At 44.8% G+C, this 18821-nt stretch overlaps 1 protein-coding gene across 1 annotated transcript in view; it reads right to left on the reverse strand.

Moving 5' to 3' along the window:
• Nucleotides 1-13121: 13121 nt before the first annotated feature.
• Nucleotides 13122-18821, reverse strand: part of LOC138367567 (angiopoietin-1 receptor-like) — a 59246-nt gene continuing 53546 nt past the window's right edge. The window contains exons 9-13 of the mRNA XM_069329267.1: nucleotides 17382-17684; nucleotides 15727-15858; nucleotides 15360-15527; nucleotides 13630-13752; nucleotides 13122-13405 (exon numbers count right to left, since the gene is read on the reverse strand). Of these exons, the coding sequence (XP_069185368.1) occupies nucleotides 13122-13405; nucleotides 13630-13752; nucleotides 15360-15527; nucleotides 15727-15858; nucleotides 17382-17684 (1010 nt within the window). The remainder of the gene's footprint in view (nucleotides 13406-13629; nucleotides 13753-15359; nucleotides 15528-15726; nucleotides 15859-17381; nucleotides 17685-18821) is intronic.

An 18821-nucleotide genomic window follows, 5' to 3' on the forward strand; every position in this document is an offset into this window, starting at 1 on the left:
TAGGTCTCCCGTCTCCACTGACCTACTATACACTATGGAGAGTGACAAGCAAAGTGCCTCTGCACACTCTTTCAGTACTCATGGCGAGATCCCGTCTGGACCAACTGCCTTTCTAACATCCAGATCCAGCAGGTGTCTCTTACCTCCTCTCTCGTAATTTCAAACCCTTCCAAGGTCGCCTGGTTTACTTCCCTTTCTCCTAGCACAGTGACCTCACCTTGTTCTATTGTGAAGACCTCCTGGAACCTCTTGTTCTTCACACACCTCTTTGCCATTCTTTGTCCTCGCCTGTTCTAAGTTTCAATACCTGTCTTTTCACTGTTGTTTTCCTTCTGATGTGACTGTGGAGTAGCTTTGATTCGGTCTTGGCTTTGTTTGCTATATCATTTTCATAACTTTTTTCTGCTTCTCTTCTCACACTGACATACTCATTCCTGGTTCTCTGGTATCTCTCTCTGCTTTCTGGTGTTCTGTTATTCCGGAAGTTCCTCCACGCCCTTTTGTTCAGTTTCTTTGCTTCCATACATGCCCTATTATACCATGGATTCTTCTTTTGTTTTTTCAGATTTTTTTCCCTTTGGGCCAGGATGAACCTGTTTACTGCCTCCTGACACTTTTGGGTAACATAGTCCATCATATCTTGTACAGACTTATCTCTGAGGTCTGTGTCCCAAGGTATTTCCCTTAGGAAACTTCTCATCTCTTCATAATTCCCCTTTCGGTATGCCAGCCTTTTGTTTCCTAGTTCTTTTTTGGGGGAGATAATTCCTAGCTCTACCAGGTACTCAAAAGTTCAATACACTGTGGTCACTCATTCCCAAGGGCGCTTCCATCTTAACTTCCCTTATATCCCATTCATTTAGGGTAAATATAAAATCAAGCATTGCTGGCTCATCTTCTCCTCTCATTCTTGTTGGTTCCTTGATGTGCTGGCTTAGAAAGTTTCTTGTTGCCACGTTCAGCAGCTTAGCTCTCCATGTTTCTTGTCCTCCATGCGGGGCTCTGTTCTCCCAATCTATCTTCCCATGGTTGAAGTCTCTCATGATTAGTAGTCCAGATCCATTTCTGCTAGCAACAGAAGCTGCTCTCTCTATTACGTTAATGGTGGCCATGTTGTTTCTATCATATTCCTGTCTGGGTCTTCTGTCATTTGGTGGTGGATTATATACGACTACGACTATAATTTTTTGCCCTCCAGTTGTTATTGTACCTGTTATGTAGTCACTGAAACCTTCAAAGCCCTGAATAACCATCTCATCAAAATCCCAGCCTTTTCTTACCAGCAGAGCTACACAACCACCACCTCTTCTTTCCCTCTCTTTCCTCATAACATAATAGTCCTGTGGGAACACTGCATTTGTTATAGTTTTTCTTAGCTTTGTTTCTGTGAGAGTTATGATGTCTGGGTTTTCCTCTAGTACCCATTCTCCAAGCTCATTTACTTTATTTGTAATTCCATCTATGTTAGTGTACATTGCCTTGAGGCTCACTTTCTTCTGTCCCTTCTCAAATCGCATCCTTGGTGAGTGTTCTGCTGGTGGGGAAAGTTGGGAAGTGTGTGTATGTGTGTGTGTGTGTGTGTGTGTGTGTGTGTGTGTGTGTGTGTGTGTGTGTGTGTGTGTGTGTGTGTGTGTGTGTGTGTGTGTGTGTAAGTGTGTGTGTGTGAGTGTAAGTGTGTGTGTGTACTCACCTATTTGTACTCACCTATTTGTGCTTGCAGGATCGAACATTGACTCTTGGATCCCGCCTTTCCAGCTATCGGTTGTTTACAGCAATGACTCCTGTCCCATTTCCCTATCATACCTAGTTTTAAAAGTATGAATAGTATTTGCTTCCACAACCTGTTCCCCAAGTGCATTCCATTTTTCCACTACTCTCACGCTAAAAGAAAACTTCCTAACATCTGTGACTCATCTGAGTTTCCAGTTTCCACCCATGTCCCCTCGTTCTGTTATTATTACGTGTGAACATTTCATCTATTTCCACTTTGTCAATTCCCCTGAGTATTTTATATGTCCCTATCATATCTCCTCTCTCCCTTCTTTTCTCTAGTGTCGTAAGGTTCAGTTCCTTCAGCCGCTCTTCATATCCCATCCCTCGTAACTCTGGGACAAGCCTCGTCGCAAACCTCTGAACCTTCTCCAGTTTCTTTATGTGTTTCTTCAGGTGGGGGCTCCATGATGGCGCGGCATACTCTAAGACGGGTCTCACGTAGGCAGTGTAAAGCACCCTAAAAGCCTCCTCATTTAGGTTTCTGAATGAAGTTCTAATTTTCGCCAGTGTAGAGTACGCTGCTGTCGTTATCCTATTTATATGTGCCTCAGGAGTTAGATTAGGTGTCACATCCACTCCCAGGTCTCTTTCTCGAATCGTTACAGGTAGGCTGTTCCCCTTCATTGTGTACTGTCCCTTTGGTCTCCTGTCACCTGATCCCATTTCCATAACTTTACATTTACTGGTGTTAAACTCCAGTAGCCATTTCCCTGACCATCTCTGCAGCCTGTTTAAGTCCTCTTGGAGGATCCTACAATCCTCGTCTGTCACAACTCTTCTCATTAATTTTGCGTCATCCGCAAACATTGACATGTATGATTCCACTCCTGTAAACATATCATTTACGTAAATTAGAAAGAGGATTGGTCCCAGCACCGATCCTTGAGGTACTCCACTTGTTACTGTTCGCCAGTCCGACTTCTCGCCCCTTACCATTTCCCTCTGGCTCCTTCCTGTTAGGTAGTTCTTCACCCATACTAGGGCCTTTCCGCTTACTCCTGCCTGCCTCTCAAGTTTGTATAGCAGTCTCATGTGCGGTACCGTATCAAAGGACTTTTGGCAGTCAAGAAATATGCAGTCTGCCCAGCCTTCTCTGTCCTGCCTTATCCTTGTTACTTTATCATAGAATTCTAAAAGGTTTGTTAGGCATGATTTCCCTGTCCAGAACCCATGTTGGTGCTTGTTTACAAACCCAATGCTCTCCAGGTGCTCAACAAGTCTTAGCCTAATTATTCTTTCAAGTATTTTGCAGGGGACGCTTGTCAGTGATACGGGTCTGTAGTTAAGTGCCTCCTCCATATCACCTTTTTTGAAAATCGGTACGACATTTGCCTCCTTCCAGCAACTGGGCAATTCTCCCGATATAAGTGACTCATTAAAGATCATTGCCAGAGGCACGCTGAGAGCCTGCACTGCCTATTTAAGTATCCACGGTGATACTTTGTCTTGTCCAACAGCTTTATTTGCATCCAGTGTTGTCAATTGTTTCATTACATCCTCTGCTGTCACCTCTATATCTGATAGTCTTTCATCTTGGGTAATCTCTTCTAACAATGGGAGCTGCTCAGGCTCAGTTGTGAACACTCCATGGAATTTTGCATTCAGTACCTCGCAGATTTCCTTGTCGCTTTCTGTATATGCCCCTTCTGTTTTCCTCAGTCTTGTCACTTGGTCTTGTGTGTGTGTGTGTGTGTGTGTGTGTGTGTGTGTGTGTGTGTGTGTGTGTGTGTGTGTGTGTGTGTGTGTGTGTGTGTGTGTGTGTGAGTGTGTGTGTTTGTGTGTGTGTGGAAAAAAATAGTAGTTAATCGACTTGAGAATGGTTTGGACGGACCGAAACGTCGTCGTCCCTTCACTTTCTAGTGTGTGGTTACGTTAACATATTTCAGCCACGTTATTGTGACTCCTCGTCTGCAGTTAGTAGTTAGTAACAGTTGAGAGGCGGGCCGAAAGAGCAGAGCTCAACCTCCGCAAACACAACTAGGTGAATATACACACACATGCACGCACGGTCCCACACTCACACACAAAAACAAACACACACACAAAAACAAACACACACAAAAACAAACACAAACACACACACACACACACACACGCATTAGGAAGTGGTGTGGTGGAGGCTGACTCCATACACAGTTTCAAATGTAGATATGATAGAGCCCAATAGGCTCAGGAATCTGTACACCAGTTGATTGACGGTTGAGAGGCGGGACCAAAGAGCCAGAGCTCAACCCCCGCAAGCACAATTAGGTGAGTACAATTAGGTGAGGTGAGTACACACACACACACACACACACAGAAGAAGGAGTGATTGGTTGGAGGATCTAATCCAGGGGATTAAAAGTGAGGTATTTCAGCAAATACAGGATGCGGTAGAGAGGCAGAAACAAGAACTTATGCTCTATGTTCAGGAAGAGATTAGGAAGGGAAGAGAGGACTGGGAGAGGGAATGTGCTCGTATCACAAACGAATTAGGAAGAATTAGCAGCATGGCTAAGGACAGAAGATTAGTGGGGGATGGGTTAGTGACTGCGGTTGGGATGGGGAATCCCCAGGGGACAGGCTACCAGCATGACAATGAATTACTGAGGAGACGGTCTATTATAATACATGGATTATTCGAATCTGGGGCACCAACAAGACAAGAGAGAATAGAAACAGAAAAATACGAATTGCACGAGATATTGAGGTGTATTGGAGCAGGAATGGCAGAACATGAGGTGGATATCAGCCGCCGGGTTGGACCTTACAATTGTACCAAGAATAGACCTGTTCTGGTGCAATTCTCCAATGAGGAGGCTGTGGAGTACATAATGAGGACCAAGCATTTACTCAGAGGAAGTGAAACCCATTACAATGTGTTTATAGAGAGGTTTATGACGAAAGATGAGCAAATAGCCCACAAGAATAGATGGCAACAACGACACCGAACTAGCCTCTCAGGTAGTCTCACCTCCCAGGTCACATCCCAGGTCACCTCCCAGGCCACCTCCCAGGTCACCTCCCAGGTCGCATCCTCCCCAACTCAGCCCTCCTATACATCCCCCCTGCCTCAGCCTCCCAAAACCCCCCTGTCCCTTCCACATTTGCACCTCCCCAACGATTCCCCTGCCCCTGCTACATCACACTTGTCAGCGACCCCAGTGGGTCAAGCCATGCCCTCCCAAACCCACCTTCCCATCCCCCCTCCCCAAATACCCCTTCCTACTCCCCTGCCCCTTCTACCCCATTGACTTCAATTCCATCTACTCCATCCCAGCTTCCACTGCACCCCTCTTCCACTCACCCCCAAACCCCACCCAACCCTCACCCCTCCTATGCACCTCCAGCCCACATTTAACCCCCCTCACCTTGTGACCCCCTAACACCTTCCCCCATCTCCCTCTTCCCCTCTTCTACCCCAAAACCCCCACCTACCCCCGATTCCCCCCTAACTAATATACCCTCTCTTCCACTCCCAGCACCCATGCTCCATTCTCATCTCAGCTCTCCGCCCTCAGTATCCCTCTCCCCCCCAACCTCTCAACCTCTATCTGACTCTCAGTCTCACTCTATTTCTCAACCCCCCTATGCTATTCAGACCCCTAACTTTCAGACCCATTATGCCCTTCCTACCCCCCTAGATGCCCAGACCCCATTCGCCTACCAGGCACTCCCAGGCACCCCCTAGCACCCCCCCACTCACCCCCACAGCCCCCACTTGCCCCCCAGACACCCCCCAGTTCCCCCCAGACCCCTGGTGAAAGGGGGAACTCTGACACCCGAGTTTCCAAGAAGAGTCTCAAGGTTTGGTACACCAATGCTGATGGGGTAGCCAATAAAGCAGAAGAGATAAAAGAAAGAGTTAGTGAGGCAGACCCAGACATAGTGGCAATAGTGGAAACTAAAATAAATGGCATGATCTCGGATGCAATCTTTCCAGAGGGGTACCAGGTGATAAGAAAAGAAAGGACACAGAGACAGGGAGGAGGAGTGGCACTACTAATAAAGCGGAAATGGAAGTTTGATGAGCTGGAAAATCCGGGTACCAATGAAAGCACAAGCTTCATACATGGAACTCTGACAGTGGATGGGAAGAAGATTGCAATCTTGATACTCTACAATCCCCCACCAAACAGTAGAAGGCCCAGGCAGGAGTACGAGGACAGCAACAAGACATGTATGGATGAACTGCAGAGGGCAGCAACTTTAGCGCATAGAATGAGAGCGAAGCTGCTGGTCATTGGGGACCTAAATCACGGAGAGATAGATTGGGAAACGAGGAATCCCCATGGCGGGGAGGAGACCTGGGGAGCGAAGCTGGTAGACGTTATTGACAGGAATTTCCTAACACAGCATGTGAAAGAAGATACTAGGGAAAGAGGAGGGGATACGCCCAGCCTATTAGATCTCATTATCACTCAGAATGTTGAAGACATCGAGCAGTTGGAACATGAAATACCACTAGGAGCTAGTGACCATTGTGTCCTAGTCTTTGACTACATGATGGAGCTTAAAATTGTGACCAAAGGACAAGAGGTCCGGGAAAGGAGACTTGATTACAGAAAAGGGGACTACAGAAGGATAAGGGACTACCTGGGAGAAGTGCAGTGGGAGGAAGAACTTAGAGGAAAAACAGTGCAAGGTATGATGAACCAAGTCATATTGAAATGCAAGGAGGCTGAAGATAGATTTATTCCAACAATAAAGGAAAAAAGCAGGAGGGAATATAATAACCCATGGTTTAATAGACAGTGTCAGGAAGCAAAGGTGAGAAGCAGGAGGGAGTGGAGGAAGTACAGAAGACAAAGGACAGAGGACAACAGGATTAGATGTAACAGAGCTAGAAATGATTACATTAACATAAGACGAGTGTCGGAAAGAAATTATGAGAATGATATTGCAGTCAAAGCGAAAAAGCAACCAAAATTACTACATAGCCATATAAGAAGGAAGATGTCGGTAAATGACCAAGTGACAAGACTGAGGAAAACAGAACGGGCATATACAGAAAGCGACAAGGAAATCTGCGAGGTACTGAATGCAAAATTCCATGGAGTGTTCACAACCGAGCCTGAGCAGCTCCCACTGTTAGAAGAGATTACCCAAGATGAAAGACTATCAGATATAGAGGTGACAGCAGAGGATGTAATGAAACAGTTGACAACACTGGATGCAAATAAAGCTGTTGGACCAGACAAAGTATCACCGTGGATACTTAAAGAGGCAGCGCAGGCTCTCAGCGTGCCTCTGGCAATGATCTTTAATGAGTCACTTATGTCGGGAGAATTGCCCAGTTGCTGGAAGGAGGCAAATGTCGTACCGATTTTCAAAAAAGGTGATAGGGAGGAGGCACTTAACTACAGACCCGTATCACTGACAAGCATCCCCTGCAAAATACTTGAAAGAATAATTAGGCTAAGACTTGTTGAGCACCTGGAGAGCATTGGGTTTGTAAACAAGCACCAACATGGGTTCTGGACAGGGAAATCATGCCTAACAAACCTTTTAGAATTCTATGATAAAGTAACAAGGATAAGGCAGGACAGAGAAGGCTGGGCAGACTGCATATTTCTTGACTGCCAAAAGGCCTTTGATACGGTACCGCACATGAGACTGCTATACAAACTTGAGAGGCAGGCAGGAGTAAGCGGAAAGGCCCTAGTATGGGTGAAGAACTACCTAACAGGAAGGAGCCAGAGGGTAATGGTAAGGGGCGAAAGGTCGGACTGGCGAACAGTAACAAGTGGAGTACCTCAAGGATCGGTGCTGGGACCAATCCTCTTTCTAATTTACGTAAATGATATGTTTACAGGAGTGGAATCATACATGTCAATGTTTGCAGATGACGCAAAATTATTGAGAAGAGTTGTGACATACGAGGATTGTAGGATCCTCCAAGAGGACTTAAACAGGCTGTAGAGATGGTCAGGGAAATGGCTACTGGAGTTTAACACCAGTAAATGTAAAGTTATGGAAATGGGATCAGGTGACAGGAGACCAAAGGGACAGTACACAATGAAGGGGAACAGCCTACCTGTAACGATTCGAGAAAGAGACCTGGGAGTGGATGTGACACCTAATCTAACTCCTGAGGCACATATAAATAGGATAACGACAGCAGCGTACTCTACACTGGCGAAAATTAGAACTTCATTCAGAAACCTAAATGAAGAAGCTTTTAGGGTGCTTTACACTGCCTACGTGAGACCCGTCTTAGAGTATGCCGCGCCATCATGGAGCCCCCACCTGAAGAAACACATAAAGAAACTGGAGAAGGTTCAGAGGTTTGTGACGAGGCTTGTCCCAGAGTTACGAGGGATGGGATGTGAAGAGCGGCTGAAGGAACTGAACCTTACGACACTAGAGAAAAGAAGGGAGAGAGGAGATATGATAGGGACATATAAAATACTCAGGGGAATTGACAAAGTGGAAATAGATGAAATGTTCACACGTAATAATAACAGAACGAGGGGACATGGGTGGAAACTGGAAACTCAGATGAGTCACAGAGATGTTAGGAAGTTTTCTTTTAGCGTGATAGTAGAAAAATGGAATGCACTTGGGGAACAGGTTGTGGAAGCAAATACTATTCATACTTTTAAAACTAGGTATGATAGGGAAATGGGACAGGAGTCATTGCTGTAAACAACCGATAGCTAGAAAGGCGGGATCCAAGAGTCAATGCTCGATCCTGCAAGCACATATAGGTGAGTACATATAGGTGAGTACACACACACACACACACACACTATAGGGAACTTCGAAATTTTTTTAATGAGTGTAATTGGACAGAATTGTTGCTAGGCAGGGAAGTAAATGAAATGTATGCCAAATTTTTAAAACTATACGAGGAAGGCACACAAACATTCATACCAAAACAGAGATGCAGGGCCAGAAAACAGGATTGGTTCGACAGAAATTGTGAGAGGGCAAGAGACCAAAAGACACAAAAATGGAATCAGTATAGGAAGAGGCCAAACCCCCAAACATACCAGCGATACAAAGATGCGAGAAACAACTATACGGCAGTAAGGAGAGAGGCAGAAAGAAATTTTGAAAAAGGGATAGCAGATAAATGTAAAACAGAACCGGGCCTATTCTACAAATTCATAAACAACAAATTGCCGGTAAAGGATAATATCCAGAGGTTGAAAATGGGAAACAGATTCACGGAAAATGAAAAGGAAATGTGTGAAATATTAAATGAAAAGTTCCAAAGTGTGTTTGTACAAAATGAAATCTTCAGAGAACCAGACACAATAAGAATTCCAGAGAACAACATAGAGCGGATAGAGGTGTCTAGAGATGAAGTGGAAAATATGCTAAAGGAGCTCGGGAAGAACAAAGCAGCTGGCCCAGATGGCGTTTCACCATGGGTTCTGAGAGAATGTGCATCTGAGCTAAGCATTCCACTTCACCTGATCTTTCAGGCATCCCTGTGTACAGGAATCGTAGCAGACGTGTGGAAACAGGCTAACATAGTTCCAATCTACAAAAGTGGCAGCAGGGAAGACCCCCTCAATTATAGACCTGTATCATTGACAAGTGTAATAGTGAAAGTATTGGAAAAGCTAATCAAAACTAAATCGGTAGAACACCTGGAGAGAAATGATATAATATCAGACAGACAGTATGGTTTTCGATCTGGAAGATCCTGTGTATCGAATTTACTCAGTTTCTATGATCGAGCCACAGAGATATTACAGGAAAGAGATGGTTGGGTTGACTGCATCTATCTGGACCTAAAAAAGGCTTTCGACAGAGTTCCACATAAGAGGTTGTTCTGGAAACTGGAAAATATTGGAGGGGTGACAGGTAAGCTTCTAACATGGATGATAAATTTTCTGACTGATAGAAAAATGAGGGCAGTAATCAGAGGCAATGTATCGGAATGGAGAAATGTCACAAGTGGAGTACCACAGGGTTCAGTTCTTGCACCAGTGATGTTTATTGTCTACATAAATGATCTACCAGTTGGTATACAGAATTATATGAACATGTTTGCTGATGATGCTAAGATAATAGGAAGGATAAGAAATTTAGATGACTGTCATGCCCTTCAAGAAGACCTGGACAAAATAAGTATATGGAGCACCACTTGGCAAATGGAATTTAATGTAAATAAATGTCATGTTATGGAATGTGGAATAGGAGAACATAGACCCCACACAACCTATATATTATGTGAGAAATCTTTAAAGAATTCTGATAAAGAAAGAGATCTAGGAGTGGTTCTAGATAGAAAACTATCACCTGAGGACCACATAAAGAATATTGTGCAAGGAGCCTATGCTATGCTTTCTAACTTCAGAATTGCATTTAAATACATGGATGGCGATATACTAAAGAAATTGTTCATGACTTTTGTTAGGCCAAAGCTAGAATATGCAGCTGTTGTGTGGTGCCCATATCTTAAGAAGCACATCAACAAACTGGAAAAGGTGCAAAGACATGCTACTAAGTGGCTCCCAGAACTGAAGGGCAAGAGCTACGAGGAGAGGTTAGAAGCATTAAACATGCCAAAACTAGAAGACAGAAGAAAAAGAGGTGATATGATCACTACGTACAAAATAGTAACAGGAATTGATAAAATCGACAGGGAAGACTTCCTGAGACCTGGAACTTCAAGAACAAGAGGTCATAGATTTAAACTAGCTAAACACAGATGCCGAAGAAATATAAGAAAATTCACCTTCGCAAATAGAGTGGTAGACGGTTGGAACAAGTTAAGTGAGAAGGTGGTGGAGGCCAAGACCGTCAGTAGTTTCAAAGAGTTATATGACAAAGAGTGCTGGGAAGACGGGACACCACGAGCGTAGCTCTCATCCTGTAACTACACTTAGGTAATTACACACACGGTCCCACATAAGAGGGTGTTCTGGAAACTGGGACATGCTGGATGTGTGACGGAGACTTCTGACACGGATGAAAAACTTTCTACCTGTTTCTAACTGGCAGACAGTTCTTGCACCAGTAATGTTCATCGTCTACATAAACGATCTACCAGAAGGAATACAGAATTACTTGAGCATGTGTGTGGATGATGCTAAGATACTGGGAAGACAGGAGACGCAGATGATTGTAATGCCCTTCAAATTGATCTGGATAAAATAAGTGCTTGGAGCGTAAAGTGGCAAAGTAAATAAATGCCATGTTATGGAATGTGGAATCTGAGAAAATAGACCACATACATCTTACAAATTATGTGGAAAGGAATTTACAGAACTCTAATAAAGAACAAGATCTAGGGTTGGTTTTGGATTGGATAGTAAGCTGTCGCCAGAGGAACATAAAAAGAACATTGTAAGAGGAGCGTATGCTTCGCTTTCTTATTTCAAACTTGCTTTTAATTATATGGATGGTGAAATAGTAAAGTGACTGTTCATGACTTTTGTGAGACCCAAATTGGAATATGCAACATTTGTATGGTGTCCAAATCTCAAAAAGCACAGCAATAAACTGGAAAAGTTGTATAGGCATGCTACAAAATGGCTTCCGGAACTGAAAAACTAAGAGTTACGAGGAGAGACTACAGACATTAAACATGCCAAAACAAGAAGATAGAAGAAAAGGTGATATGATCACCACATACAAAATATTAACAGGAATCGACCAAAGTGACAAAGAGGAATTCGTAAAATCAGCAACATCAGGAGCAAGAGGACACAGATTCAAGCTATAGAAACAAAGATGCTGAAAAAATGTTTGCAAAAGGAAACTTTCTAACGGAGTAGTAGACGGTTGGAACAAGCTAAGTGAGAAGGTGGTGAAGGCCAAGACCGTTAGTAATATCAAAGAATTAAACAACAAAGAGTACTAAGAGGACGGGACACCACGAGCGTAGCTCTCATCCTGTAACGACATTTAGGTAATTACACTTAGGTAATTTCACACACACAGTTCACTATATCTTGAGTCTGGCTTGACACAGCTGAATAACGCAGTCTTCAGAGTAGTTCAAAACTATAACACACACAGAGTTCACTATACCTTGCGTGCTCTTCAAGCAGAATTGGTTGCCATAATCCTCGAACGAGTATATGAATCCAAAGTTGACACGCTAATTGTAAGCGACTACGTGTCATCCTAAACTGCACTCAGCTCCCCAAGGCATAACTGTGACGTGCTTGTATCTGAAGCTAGACACAGATATAATGAAATAATCAATGATGGAGTCAGAGTTTGTCTCCTGTGAATTACTTCCCATATTAGTCTCCGAATGCTTGATAGAACTGATGAGTTAGCCAAAACGTTTGCTCGCAAAGAGGGAATTGATTACCATCTTGGACTGCCTTTGAGCAGCCTGAGGGCAGTAATATTCCGGGAACATCAACAAAATCTCGTAGACTTGAGACAAAGTGGAATTCACACCCTTTTACTCCATCCATCATCATTCTATTATGCAGGAATAACAGCACGTCTATGGGTCATCCAGTAAGGTCAGCAGATTTCTAGATGGTACCACTGCTAGGTTTAGGCTCGGCTACAAGTACCTCTGGGAGTTTGTAACATCTGCTGATGTAGATTTGACTAAATGTAAGGTCTCAACTTTTCGCATACTTTGCGTCATTATATAATGGAATGTGAAAACATCGCGAAATTCAGAGATAACAATGGTGTCTAAGAAATGTGTTAGTACTTCATTCATAATGATGCACTGCCAGGAACCTTAGCGAAGTATCCACAATTTGCTTACTGTAGGTGCAGCCTGCACATGACTGTAAAGCTGCCGCCCAGTTGGATGGGTGTGGAGCACATGACTGTAAAGCTCCCGCCCAGTTGAGTGGGTGTGGAGCACATGACTGTAAAGCTGCCGCCCAGTTGGGTAGGTGTTGAGCAAGACTAGTAACTGTGTGACTCACCATAGCTGTAAAGTGCCTTGTATAGTGACTGTTGTGAGTATCTTGTTGAATTGCTCGTGACAAAAATATTATAGTATTGTTATGTATATATACATACATGTGTATGTAATATTAACAATTGCGAAACTAGCTCCACAAGATTGTTACTTGCTTAGCTAAACGAACTATGGGGTTCAGTTCCTGAACCCATCTTGAGGTTATCTTGAGATGATTTCGGGGTTTTTTAGTGACCCCGCGGCCCGGTCCTCGACCAGGCCTCCACCCCCAGGAAGCAGCCCGTGACAGCTGACTAACACCCAGGTACCTATTTTACTGCTAGGTAACAGGGGCATAGGGTGAAAGAAACTCTGCCCATTGTTTCTCGCCGGCGCCTGGAATCGAACCCAGGACCACAGGATCACAAGTCCAGCGTGCTGTCCGCTCGGCCGACCGGCTCCATGATGTGCCTCTGTAACCCTGTCCGCCATCGCCAACGGGATGGGTATGGGGTGCATAATAAAGAAATTAAATAAAATTGAAAATTGGTCCAAAAGTGTTACACACACACACACAGCTCACTATACCTTGAGTCTGGCCTGACACTGAGCTGTTTGACACAGTCTTCACCGTGGTCCAAGTGAGGTCATCCTCCCTCCGCAACTGAAGCAGGTAACTCACAATACCAACCGCCTCCGACCCATCATCTTCCTCCCTCGTCCAGTTGGAGAAGTTCACAACAACTGAGGTGTTTGTTACGTCAGTGAGAGACGGAGGAGTCCGCAGGCGAGGCAGGTCCAGAGGCATCCCACCTGTCGGGGAGGCAATGTTCTAATACACACACTAAACACTTCACAACACAAGGCAAAATACATTACATTATATTCTAAAAAATCAGATGTACAGTATTTCAGGGCTATTTAAGAAGTAATTAGCTGAGAATACTTGTCAGTAAAATGTCAACTTTTGTGGTAAAAGTAGTAAGGCTGTTAACTTCACAACCATATAAATAAATAAATAATAATAAAAACCATACCACGACAAAGTACTTCATTTTTGCAGCCAAGAGTGCAGGATCCACTGACAGAGTCACAGTGGTTGTTCTCACAGTAGTCACAGTCGTGGGAACAGCCAGCACCGTACCTTCCTGCTGGACACTCTGTGGACCCACACACAACACTAACATTATCAACAACACTGTGGAGACAAGGTTATCAACACATCACAGTGGTTGTCCTCACAGTAGTTACACAGGTTGTGGTGGCAGTAGTCACAGTGGTTGTGGTGGCAGTAGTCACAGGTTGTGGTGGCAGTAGTCACACAGGTTGTGGTGGCAGTAGTCACACAGGTTGTGGTGGCAGTAGTCACAGGTTGTGGTGGCAGTAGTCACACAGGTTGTGGTGGCAGTAGTCACACAGGTTGTGGTGGCAGTAGTCACACAGGTTGTGGTGGCAGTAGTCACACAGGTTGTGGTGGCAGTAGTCACACAGGTTGTGGTGGCAGTAGTCACACAGGTTGTGGTGGCAGTAGTCACACAGGTTGTGGTGGCAGTAGTCACACAGGTTGTGGTGGCAGTAGTCACACAGGTTGTGGTGGCAGTAGTCACACAGGTTGTGGTGGCAGTAGTCACACAGGTTGTGGTGGCAGTAGTCACAGGTTGTGGTGGCAGTAGTCACACAGGTTGTGGTGGCAGTAGTCACACAGGTTGTGGTGGCAGTAGTCACAGTGGTTGTGGTGGCAGTAGTCACAGTGGTTGTGGTGGCAGTATTCACACAGGTTGTGGTGGCAGTAGTCACACAGGTTGTGATGGCAGTAGTCACAGTGGTTGTGGTGACAGTAGTCACAGTGGTTGTGGTGACAGTAGTCACAATGGTTGTGGTGGCAGTAGTCACACAGGTTGTGGTGGCAGTAGTCACACAGGTTGTGGTGGCAGTAGTCACACAGGTTGTGGTGGCAGTAGTCACAGTGGTTGTGGTGGCAGTAGTCACAGTGGTTGTGGTGGCAGTATTCACACAGGTTGTGGTGGCAGTAGTCACAGTGGTTGTGGTGGCAGTAGTCACACAGGTTGTGGTGGCAGTAGTCACAGTGGTTGTGGGTGGCAATAGTCACACAGGTTGTGGTGGCAGTAGTCACACAGGTTGTGGTGGCAGTAGTCACACAGGTTGTGGTGGCAGTAGTCACAGGTTGTGGTGGCAGTAGTCACAGGTTGTGGTGGCAGTAGTCACAGGTTGTGGTGGCAGTAGTCACAGGTTGTGGTGGCAGTAGTCACACAGGTTGTGGTGGCAGTAGTCACACAGGTTGTGGTGGCAGTAGTCACAGGTTGTGGTGGCAGTAGTCACAGGTTGTTGGGGGAGACATTAGAGTGGAGGAGAGATTGGAGACATTAGAGTGGAGGAGAGATTGGAGACATTAGAGTGGAGGAGAGATTGGAAGAGAGGGAAGGAGGGGAATGTTTGGGTGGGAAAGGGGAAGAAAAGGGAATAAGGCAAGAGATGAGAGTGAGGGGAGAGAGGAAGATTGGGAAAGAGGGGAAAACAGGAGGGGAGGAGGGTAGACCCGAGCGCAGCCGAGTAATATATATACAAGAAAACTCGCGATGTCAATTAGTACACACACTCGCACCCATGTGAAACTGTATTTTACAATGTAAATTATATTTAAATATTTGCCCAACAGTCTTGTGTTTCCCGTTACCAATAAAGTTTGTGTGTTTTAAATAAACAACTCATTATAAACACATGCGAGACTTTAAGAGAGGAATATTACCTTTGTCACAGACGGGGCCGGTGTAGCCGGGAGCACAGGAGCAGCCATAGGGTTCAGGCAGACATATGGTCAACTTCTCACACTGACCCTCAGTTGCTGGACTGAAGCCAAGAGTGTCCTTCTGGCATGTAAACTGACACGAGCTCCCGAAGCTGCCTCGGGGACACGCTGTCAAAACATAAACAATACACAAATACACCGGAAACTGCGGTTTATATATCAGTATATATATATAACATTACATTAAGTGAAGAATGAACACATACCGGCTTTTGGTTAGTGTATGGATAAATGGTAATTTAGATAATGATGTAATAGAAACTGGTTATGTTAAGATATTAACTGTAAAACGTGTTAAGTTGCTTACCATGTTGGCACGTGGCACCATTGTAGCCTGGAGCACAGACACAAGTGCCAATCACAGCATGACATATGCCACCATTTTGACAGTCAGGGCACCAAGACTGGCACTTGGGTCCATAACGGTCACTCTCACACTCTGTAACAACACAACATTGACCTTAAGGTACACAGTCACCACACTGTAAAACACCATTGACCTTAAGGTACACAGTCACCGCACTGGGGTCCATAACGGTCACTCTCACACACTGTAACAACTCACCATAGACCTTAAAGTACACAACCATCACTGTACCATGCACCACACTACAGGCAACCATCACTGCACCATGCACCACACTACAGACAACCATCACTGCACCATGCACCACACTACAGACAACCATCACTGCACCATGCACCACACTAGACAACCATCACTGCACCATGCACCACACTACAGACGACGATCACTGTACCATGCACCATATTACAGACAAACATCACTGTACCATGCACCACACTACAGACAACCGTCACTGCACCACACTACAGACAACCATCACTGCACCATACACCACATTACAGACAACCATCATTGCACCATGCACCACACCACAGACAACCATCACTGTACCATGCACCACACCACAGACAACCATCACCGTACCATGCACCACACTACAGACGACCATCACTGTACCATGCACCACACTACAGACAACCATCACTGCACCCATGCACCACACCACAGACAACCATCACCGTACCATGCACCACACTACAGACGACCATCACTGTACCATGCACCACACTACAGACAACCATCACTGCACCATGCACCACACTACAGACAACCATCACTGCACCATGCACCACACCACAGACAACCATCACTGTACCATGCACCACACCACAGACAACCATCACCGTACCATGCACCACACTACAGACGACCATCACTGTACCATGCACCACACTACAGACAACCATCACTGCACCATGCACCACACCACAGACAACCATCACCGTACCATGCACCACACTACAGACGACCATCACTGTACCATGCACCACACTACAGACAACCATCACTGCACCATGCACCACACCACAGACAACCATCACTGTACCATGCACCACACTACAGACGACCATCACTGTACCATGCACCACACTACAGACAACCATCACTGTACCATGCACCACACTGCAGACAACCATCACTGCACCATGCACCACACTACAGACAACCATCACTGTACCATGCACCACACTACAGACAACCATCACTGCACCATGCACCACACCACAGACAACCATCACCGTACCATGCACCACACTACAGACAACCATCACTGCACCATGCACCACACTAAAGACAACCATCACTGCCTCATACACCATACTACAGACAACCACCAATGCACCATAATAATCATTGTTGCTTCATGCATCACACTACAGACATCTTCACAATATAGATCATAAGTCATCACTATTTGTAACATGCACACTACATCACACGTGCAACATTCACAACACTGTACACAATGATCATTGCAAAATGCATTAAACTGTAGGCAACCATCTTCACAACATATCTTACAGTGAAGACAAAAGCCATTGAAAAATTAAGTACATCACTTCAGATAATATTTACAAGGAGTACAACTCTACCTCGTACAATTAGATGAAAATATGCTCCATTGTTTTCAATTTCGACCTTGGCTGCAGAAAAGGTTTTCGATTCCTGAGATGTGCCATCATTACCAAGGATGTATATTCCCGCGTCTCCGAGTGTGACCGGGTCAAAGGTCATGGGAAGGGAAACATCAGCAGTGGTCCCAGCCTCATACATCCATCCATCTGGAAATCTGCGGATGAACACTTCATCGGGAAGATCCTTAGTCTTGGTGATGGGAACACTCAAGTGGTCTCCAAGACTGGCGCGAATGGTGCTTGTGTTTGACACGTAAAACTCTGTGAATGTAAAATAGCGTAAGTTCTCTGAATAAATATATAAATTGTTAAACAAAATATATCCCATTCATATGAACTTCTGTTTTTCCTTAAAAGATTTTTCGGATATTTTTGGAAGCCAAATGTACTTCTTATATTCCAGGTACAAGAAAACTGATCAAGGTACATTATACACTTCAGATACTGATAGAGCTTGTGAAGGTTGGTGTAAACTGACCAGGGTGAAGAGAGGATTTGGGTACACTAAGAAGGTTGAGAGGAGCGATAGAACTGGTGTAAACTAAGAAGACTGAGGGGAGGGCTTGGGGTGGTGTACAGTAAACTAAGGTGTTGAGGGCCTGACTCGGAGTCAATGTGAACAAAGCAAACTTTCTCTGCACCAGTAATCTTACTCACCAGAACTTTCTCTGCACCAGTAATCTTCCTCACCAGAACTTTCTCTGCACCACTCATACTTCTCACCAAGACTTTCACTACATCTTTCACCGAGTAATCTTTCTCACCAGGATTTTCATTACACCAAGTTTGCCACTTTAAAGATTAGTGGTTCAACTTTACATTTATCCTGGAGGCTTCGAGTCTTTTCATCTTATATTGTACTGGGTAATATGAGGGTGTTAGTACCCCTGTCTCTACCTGTCCCACAACAGTAAATATAATAACAACTGTGACACTTCTCAAGTGCTAGCTCCTGCTCTCGGGAGTTACCGGGATGGTCTCACAACATTATTCACAGAAAGTGTACCAGGCCGTGGGAACTGACTTGCCTAATCTTGGGTAGACCAACTCAAGCTCACCTGCCTTCATAATATCACGCCCGAATGGACGTGATATTGGACGTGGACGTGGAATGGTCTTGGACACTTCCTCCTATTATAGTTTCAGGCCTACTTTCAATGAATCCTTATTCAGCTTCGCCTCACTTATGCCTACGTAATTTTATTAAGAGCCATGATTCCCTATACCATCATCCTGCACCTACCAGACGCGCAGAGACAATAAATGAAAAACTTTGTCAAACAATCCATGGACAATTAATAAGCAATAAACTAAAACTTTTGCACAATCAATGCTGTAGCCTATGGCAACTCTTGAGCTCTTGGACTGCTGCACCTGCTTCCACTACCATCAAACTTA

This window comes from Procambarus clarkii, chromosome 22 (genome assembly GCF_040958095.1).
Source record: "Procambarus clarkii isolate CNS0578487 chromosome 22, FALCON_Pclarkii_2.0, whole genome shotgun sequence".
NCBI lineage: Eukaryota > Metazoa > Arthropoda > Malacostraca > Decapoda > Cambaridae > Procambarus > Procambarus clarkii.